Source organism: Nestor notabilis, unplaced genomic scaffold, assembly GCF_000696875.1.
Source record: "Nestor notabilis isolate BGI_N333 unplaced genomic scaffold, ASM69687v1 scaffold21409, whole genome shotgun sequence".
In the NCBI taxonomy this organism is placed as follows: Eukaryota; Metazoa; Chordata; class Aves; order Psittaciformes; family Psittacidae; genus Nestor; species Nestor notabilis.
Genome location: NW_009943512.1, coordinates 1 through 8,920, shown reverse-complemented (window position 1 = coordinate 8,920; position 8,920 = coordinate 1). Strand labels below are relative to the sequence as shown.

The 8,920-nt window shown below is 55.4% G+C and overlaps 1 protein-coding gene across 1 annotated transcript; it reads right to left on the bottom strand.

The window, feature by feature from the left end:
• Positions 1-826: 826 nt before the first annotated feature.
• LOC104401169 (testis-expressed sequence 264 protein-like) lies at positions 827-8,685 on the bottom strand (the record flags this gene model as incomplete). The annotated part of the gene is made up of 2 exons (XM_010021982.1): positions 827-1,678; positions 8,514-8,685. Coding segments are annotated over 2 exons (486 nt in total), but the record flags the coding sequence as incomplete, so codon positions are not given.
• Between the last annotated feature and the right edge of the window lie 235 nt (positions 8,686-8,920).

Below are 8,920 nucleotides of genomic sequence, written 5' to 3'. Positions count from 1 at the left end.
ATAAACACTGTGAAGAGCAATATTTTTCCATGTGGGCTGGAAGAGTTTAATATTTTATCACTCAGAGCACAAAATATTTATGAACAATTTAATGTCAATCACTGGCTGAGGACTAATCATGACTTTCCCAAGCCAGGGAGGACATGTCCCCATCACGGAGGGACAGCCAGGCCTCACCTGTCCCCAGAACCACCAGCCTAAGTCCTGATTTTGGGCCAACACATCTGACTGCAGGAAACAAGCCCTGGGTTGCCAGAGGCATCAGGGTTCCTTGGGCAGCAGTTGAGCTCTGCCAGCCTGGTGAAGTGCTCTGGCACCTGGCATTGCTGCAGGGAACTGTGAGGGTGATGTCCAGGCTCCTCCTTTGTCTCCAGATGTAGGACAGGGACCTGGGACCAGCCTGGGCAGCCCTCCCTGTCTGCAACCCATGGTGGCAGGACCAGACAGATGGGATGCCAGGGAGGCATTGCACAAGCAGGAAAAGTACAGTGGTGCCAGACCCACCAGCAGCCCAAGACCTGGCTTTACTGGCTTTCCTTTCATCAGGTTCTCAAGAGGAGCAGGGATGCGACCTCCCTCAAGCCCAGCCCAACTCATCACTGGGACCCTTCCCTGCTCACCCTGCAGCTTGCAGAAGCTGGGGACAGTCCCTGTGGCCCCAGGCATGGAGCAAGTGTGAGCATGCCTGCTCATGGGATGCAGGGCCCTTGGGATGCTCCCCAGCTCAGCTGGGGGATGTGGGGTGCAGCCCACCACAGCCTCCACCCACAGCCTGCTCCCCACCACGATGGGCCAAGAGGCAGTCAGCAACGCCACCGGCCACCAGTGAGGAAAAGCATCCACTTTATTACAGACCCCAAAAGCGCCCGTGGCAGTGCCAGGAAGACCAGGTTTACACAGGATATTTCCATTTTTCAGCAAAGGGGAAGAGAAAAGGGGAACAAACCCAACCAATCCTACTCACGGCTCTTTGGTGCTAGAAAACTGGTGTGGCAGTGCGGCAGAGAGAAGCTGTGGGTGAGAGGGGCACCAGCAGAGATGGGGGGGGACAACTCTGCCATCCACCACCACCCCCCGGAGCTCCTGCAAGGAATATGCAACCCATCTAGAGACACACAAACGGCAAATGCATTTCACTGCACCCCCAGCCTGCACCTACCCTGTACCACCAGGTGCTGCAGGAGACCCCTCCCACCTCCCAGTATCCCTGAAACAGCCAAACACCCTTTCTGCAAAGAGGGAGAGCGGGTCTCGGCGGGAATCAGCAACCAAAATCTCTTGGCTGGAGAGGAAGGAGGTGGGAAAGGCAATCGTTTCCCAGTAACTCAGACCCCAGTGGGAAGCAAGGCAGCCAGGTCTCCGCATCACTCTTCTCCTCTCTCAGCAGCAATGGGCTCCTTGGTCCACTTGTCTGTGACCTCCTGGTTGCCCATGTAGCCCGTGTCAGGCAGCAGGCCTGGGGCTCCCTCTCCGTCCACGGTGACCTCCAGGTCCAGCTCCTCAAAGGAGGAGCCACTGGCTCCTGACTCACTGTAGCTGTGCTCGCTGCGGTTGTCTGCCTCCTCCCGGCCACGGCTGGCTGGGAATGGCAGCAGGATGGAGGTGGCCACTGAGGTGTCTCTGCTGTCAGTTGTGGCCTCTATGCTGATGGAGCTCGCCTCACTCAGGGTGTCGGCCCCTGGGATGGAGAAAGAAGGGGAGGGAGTGAATGTTGTTGAAGGATGAGATTGGGATAGGGTGACACACAGCCTTTGAAACCACCAGAAACCTCAAAGACATCAGGTCACAGTGGAGACCAGCTCCCACCTCTTGTTACTTCCTGGGCCTCTGAGAAGTGACCATACTAAGACGAGCAGGAGCTGGACTTGAGCAGCAACCCCTGACCTCCTACAGCAGCCCCACTGCTGCTTTCTGTGCACACATGGAGGACCTGGCAAGCCCTTCCTCAGGGAGAATGCCCAGCCTGGGAGCTGAGGGACAACCCTGCCCCTGTCACAGCAGCAGGAGCAAAGCAAGGAGTGGGATGCTGTGCTGTGAGGGTAATGGGGAGCTGCAGCACTGCTTGAACACCCATGGGGATGGTGGGCACATGGGCAGGTCCTTGGATGTGCTGTCATTAGAGGCCAGTGTACATCCAGCCTCATGCCATGGCATCCTAACGCTGCGTTCAGCAGCCCCTACAACCTACTCCTGCTCCCCGTGTGCTCACCAGCTTCTGCAGCACTGTGGAGGCTGGCAGGACAGCAGCAGGTGGGACTCGGAGGCAGCCTTCCCCGCACCCTCAGCACTTCCCCACATCAGCCAGCTGCCAGCCACAGCCCCTCTCATGGCCAAGACCCTCTGGGGGCTGCCCCTGCCTACCTGGGAAAAGCCCTCAGCCCACTGCCCCATTCCCTGGCTCCCGGCCTTGTTAGCTCCATCGACAACACAATTAAGGAGTTGACAACACGATATGCAAGTCAGATTGAGACCAGCAGCTCGGTGCTGTTGCTAGAGCAACCAGCTGGGAGACAAACCCTCCTGTAAAACATTCACTGTAATGATGACATCACAGATTCACATCACTAATTATGACATCATAGATCCATGTTGTTAATTACGACAGTGGCAGTAAACACTGGGTGGCCTCCTTCATCACAGCCCTCCCCATTCCACCCCGCCTGCCTCGCACCATTGGGAAGCATATGCTGGGCTTCTCTACTTCCGCTGGGGCTTCATCCATGCCAGGCTGGACGTCCCTCCTGAGGATCATGCCCTGAACCAGGAGGGAAATGAGGAGTGCTGGTTGGCAGCAGCACTGGTGGAGGACCTCAGCTTGCCACCACTGGGGTCAGGAGGTGGCAAAGAGGATGGTCATGACCGAAGTGAGACAGGAGAGGTGATTCCTCCCAGGAGAGGTGATTCCTCCACAGGGGCTCCTGCCAGCATGGCTCCATCCCCAGACACTGGCACAGGGCTCCTTGCAGACATCTCCATCTCTAGGAGAAGACCCACCAGGGAGGGACCTTTCCTTCCAAACACCCTTAAATCCCTTTTCTTGCTGTTTTTCTTCCTGGCCTGGGCAGCTGCCAGCAGAACTGCTGGTAAATGGCAGTCTTCTGAGTGGCACCATCCCACAGTCCTGCTGGCTGAGTGACAGCCATTTGGAGAGGACTGAGCAGTGGTAGCAGGACAAGGAGCAGCTGGGAAAGACCCACAGACTCAGCATACTCACTGCTTCATCCTGCCTGGATGGCCTATCAGCTTTATCCCACCTGGTGAACACCCTGAGGGGAGCACCCTCTCCTTGGCCATGGCATGCAACCCCTTCAGCAGCTGGCACAAGCCAAGTCCAGGGCCACCCACCCAAGTGACGCCTGGTGACCCCCCCCAAAAAAGGAGAAAAGACCCATCACCCGCTGATATGCACCACCTTTGCTGCAGCATCAGGGAGCATCTTGACATGGAAACTACATTTACTCTAAGTTAAAAAGGATGTTCTGCACACTGCTGGCAAAGTACTTGCTGAAAGGGATGGTGGCCACTGGATGGGTGGCAGAGAAGTGGGAGATGCTGCCCCACCCAGCAGGACCTCGGCAGGGCAGTGGGTCAGCAGGGAGCCTCTGGGAAGGCAGAGAGCTGCAGGGGATAGAGGGGAGCATGTGGTACCCAAGCCTTGAAGCCAACTAAAGGTTTGCAAGGTGCCTAGCAGTGATCTCAAAAAAGAAAAAAAAAAAAAAGATCAAATTTGGCCAAATTGGTGGCCTGAGGTGGCACAGGCACATTTCCACCATGGCTTCATGACAGCTCACATCATTCACGGTCATCTTGCGAACCTCTGAAACCTGGGAGAAGAGTAACTCTGACCAGCCAAGCTCTACCCTGCCTGTCCATCACCCTCCCTTGTCACCCTGGGGACCACTTCAGCTGGGAAGCTGTCACATAACCCCATGACACAAAGCAAAGATGCTCCTGAGAGGAGCAGCAGCAGCTCAGGAAGCAAAAGACAGGGATGGAGCTGACCTGCACACTGCTTTGATCTACCACTGCAGAAAAGCACTACTGTACTCACCACTGCAGCCACCTCCCTCTCCCTTGCTCCAAGGGCGACGATAAATCGAGTCCTGTTTCCTTTCAGCCAGCACTTTTTCACTGCTCTGTCACTTCTGATCGTGTTCGAGCAGCCTCAGCTGGCAAATGTGCCCATTTCAGCAGCCTCACTCTCCTCCATGCAGGACAAGGCTGGCTCTAGCACAGCCACCCAGCCTGGCCAAGAATAATGGTGGGGCTCCAAGAAGGCAACCAGAGCTTCACTGGAAGGTGCCTTGTGGATAAGCAAGGGTTCAGCTCTCATGTCCTGGGCACAGAGATTTCCAGCAGCCATTGCACCCACTTCTCCATCCTGCTCCAGGCACCTTGCTTGGTCCACCAGCAAGCTGCTGCCCACCCCCTGCATCCCTCTTCCTAAGGCTGGGCCTTGCACCAGGAGCCAGCCCAGCACCCAGATCCAGTGTGGCTCTCCCCTTTGGTGTGCAGTGAGGTGCCAGCATCCTGTGGAACCCCCTCCCTGCTCTGCTCTCCCAAAGACAGTGTAGCCATCCCACTTCACCTTCACTCAGCAGGAGTGTGGAACCTGGAAAGTTTTAATTGGGAAAAAGAGGCACGGCCTGAGATGTGGTCCTGCAGAGGTGTTGAGGAGCCTCTCAAAGGCCAGGACCTCCTAGGAAGAAGAGAAGCCAAGCAACCAACACCAAAAGAGCAGCCATGGGTGGGTGCAACAAGAATCACTCACCCCATGCTGCTAACAAGCCAGGCAGGGAGCTGGCCCCTGTAAGCAGCTCAGCCCTGTGGCATCCCAGGTACAGGCATCCCTGGATCCCCCTGGGAAGGAGGACTGCATTGTCCCAGCATGATGGCGATGCCCAAGCGTCACTACCCTCTTGGTGCACAGGCTCTTTCTTACCCCCTGTTCAATCAAATATTAATCTCCTCTGCCACTAAATAATAGATCAGTGTGCTGCCAGGAGGGGAACAGCTCCTCTGTGCTTGCTGAATCTCACACATAAGCCATCAGGAGAGGGGCTGGGGCAGGCACAGAAGCAGGAAGGCACAGCAGGAGCTTCATACTGAGCCCCTCCTCGGGATGTACAGGCAAGCAGAACAGGCAGGGCTTTTCGGAGGACAGAAGTGGGGATGAGACAGAGCACATCAGGGAAGATGTCCCCCATGGCACTGGGACTCAGTGGGTGATGCCACTGGTTGCACCCAAACGCTGCTGGACAGACTCAGCTCCAGGAAAATGAGCACCTGAGACTGTAGGCAGAGCCATGTGCTTAGAAACCATCTGTGTTCATGCCAGCAAGCCCGTGTTGAGAGGCTGCTTTTGTTTGCTTTCACCTTCCATGCACTGCAGTGGGGTCATTCTGGAGAGCAGAGTCCTAAGCATGAGCCGGGAGTGAGGGTGTGCTGAGCCTGTGCTGGTGCCAGAGCCCCAGAAAATAATTAAGTACAAAACAACTAATCATGATTGACACTGCCCCCCTGGAGACCCATCAGCTGCCTTCCAAAAATGCTTCCCGTCTTCCTGATGAATCTGATGATGGCAAAGAAGGGATGGAATTGGCACGGAGGCAGCTGCAGCCCCTGGCCCTTTCCTTGTGTGCTGAGTGTTTCTGTCCTCAGTGGAGCTGCCAGCACCCTACTCTGTGCACGGCAGAAAGGAGAGATCCTGGACCATGTCCTGCAGCCTTTGTGGCCACTGGCTTTGCTCAGAGCCACAGGCACCCACACCTCAGAGAGTAAGCTCAGGAGCAAGGACAGCAGGTGACAGCCAGAATGCAGAGATGCACTCCAAGGTCAGGAGGCTCAAGAAAACAAATCCAAGCCTTCCTTATACATCCGATATAGGTACAGTTTGGCACCAGCCACAACGACAGGCAAGGAGAAACAGCAGTGCCTTCCACCGAGAACCCCTGAAGTCTTTCTTTCAAGGAAATCATAATACAGCTGCTGGCAGGGAGTTTCGTGAGCCATGACTGAAAAGTACTGTGTCCACACAGAGCACTGCTAAATACGATGATCACTCTGAAATAATACACCCAGTGCTGCCTTTTTTCAGTATTTGGAGTGGTGGTAGGGGAAAAGCTGGCTTCAGCTGCTGCTACATCAGCAGTGAGGGCCTAAGGCTGCTGTGTGTAAAGCATCCTCAGCTGCCTCTGGGAGAGTAAAGGGGTTCGGCACCTCCCCAGTCCTTTCATTTGCCCTGCAAGGCAGCAGGGAGTCAGAGCCTCGTGTCTGGATTTGCAGAGATCAGGCATGGCCAGAGGAGCTGAGTGCCACAGCAGGGACCACTCCCCCTTCCCAGGAGCATCCTAGCACTGCTTGACCCTCTGTCAGGGCAGGACCACTTTAAACACTGGCAGAGCTGAGGTGGATCAAGAAATAACCCAAATCCTGCAATTGGAGTTGACGGGGGACCGCACTGAGAAGCAGATGGGGACATTGCAGTGCCCACCCTCCATCTGATGGAGGAAACTTGGAAGCTGTCACAGACACCCTGGGATCTGCTGGGTCATGAAGATCTTATGGCTATTATGCTGTGGCTAAGCAGAGCTTGTTCCTTGAGTAAGCAAATAAGAGACTAAAAAAGTTGGGAAAAGAGATTGTGGCATTCTCTTCCTCCAACTCAGAAATGCTTGCACAGATCCCAGCACAAAAAATATATAAGAAGGGAGGACCAGTCTCAATCCATAAGGCATCATCTTCAAGGCTTCTCCTTCAAGGTGTCTCCAGCAAGCAGCTGGGCAGGGGGGATCCACCGGCTGCCCCCTCCAGCGGGTTCTCCTCTTGCACCAGGGCTCAGAAAACCCACACAGGACTTTGGTGGCAAGATGGAGAGCTGTACTCTCCCACCTCACCTCCTGACTTTGACCCTGCTGCTTAACCAGGACAGTCCAGCGATCACTCGATCGCTGAGGCTGGGGCAGCACCACTGGCAACTGAGTCCCCAGCATCAGCAGGCCAGCAGCAGTGGGACAAGGACACTCACTGGACACCGTTTCCCTTTGTGCAAGCCCAGGACCTCCCCACGCAGTGCCACTCTCCCCAGCTGACAGCAGTTGTGCCAGCCTGGGGCACTGCAACATCATGGGGACACAGGAGATCGTGGAGACCCCGAAGACCCTCAGGCAGGAGTGGCACAAGCAACCTGAAGGCTTGCTGCGTCCTTGGCCGTCTCCAATGGCTGGAGCAAGGACCCGGTTCTGTTGCTATGCCCAGTACGAACTGTGATCACAGTGCAATATCCAAGCTCAACTCTTCAGTCTCAGAGGCAAGGCCAACCTCCCACAGCTATTATTATTTTAAGCTGGTTTTGTGCAGACTCAGCAGATGACACTGCATCATACTGCACTGACAAAAGCTCATCTATGTAACTGGGAGGGATGGTGGAGGAACTGGCCCAGAGCTGCTGCTGGGGAGCCCAGCCCAGGGTCTCCCACATGAGAAAGTCCACTATCATTTGCTGTCTAAACCTGGGAAGACCTTCCTCACCCCTCTTCCAGCAGGGCAGGGCACTCCCCCACCATGGGCATGCTGGCAGTGGCATCCCAGGGAAAGGCTGACAAAAAGGTAAAGAGCTGAGCGAGCACCATGAAAACACGGGACCTCAAAGTGCTGGGAAACTGCTCCAATTAAGACTCTTCATTGCAGCACTAAATGGACTCCAGAGCTCCCAGAAAGCAACTCCCAGACTTGCTTTTACGCTGCACATGATTAAGAATTAAAGCAACCCAAACCTGAAGATGTGCTAAAACAAATGACCAAACTCCCCAGGAGGCAGGGAGAGCTGGCACATTTTTTGCATGCCTGTTACACAAGCGTGGGTGACCGGTGGGGCAGGAGGAGGTGTCTGCCCCCACCCCATTCCAGGGCCTGGGAACATTCGGCTAGCCGGCTCCCGCATCTCTCAGACATGTGAGCACGTGGGCTGGTGACAGCAACTAGCATTTTGGGTTACTATAGCACTGCTGTTCTGCGCCTACAGCCATTGTGGTCCCTTCCTGTATGAATACATCCAGACTCCAACAGATCTCGCTGAGCAGATGCTATCGGGCAACTCCACCACCAGCTACAGCAACCTGGTATTTAAGCTCTTTGCAATCCCAATATGTAACAGATGAAGATGAGATCAAGGAAGATGTATGTGACAAGGAGAAAAACAAGCCCAGCTGCAACCAAAAGCTGTGAGATCCAGGTCTGCTCTGACAACAGTGGGCCATCAGCTTGCTGCAGCTTGGCCTTCACCTGATGGGGTGAATGGGTGCCCAGGTACTCCCCAAGGTGGTGTAACACCTTAGGGACAAGATCCTATGTCAGCCTGGGGTGAGGAAAGAGGTGTGCTGAGACTCAGCGGTTGGGTGCCAGGTTGACCCCTCTCTGCCCAGCCAGGCAGTAGCACCAGGAACACCAGAACCCCCACCTTTGGAAGGGCTGACACTGATCCAAGACAGAGCCCATGTGCAAGCTACAGGTACCTGTGATGTCTGTCTGGGCATCCTCGGCCTCAGCTGCAGCAGCCCTGCTCTTCCTTTCCAGTTCTTTCATTTCAGGCACGTAGAAGTCCCCTTGGCGGGCGAGGGGACACACAAAGTAGATGCGGTCCTCCTTGTAGATCTCGATTCGAGGGTGGGCGCACAGCTTCCTCTCCTGAAAGACAGCAGGGTCAGGGATGTGCCCTCACTCCCCATCCCAGCAGCCCCCCACCACATGGACCTGCTGGCCTAGCAGCACCACAGACTGATCCAATTAACTATGGACATGGGGGCCCAGGGAGGAGCAGTGAGTCCCATCCTGAAACTGCAGTGCTCCTTTCACTGTCACAACCCCGATGTTCAGCCCTGGGGGTGAACAACCAGCTGGGCTCAAGAAGGAGATGCCGAAG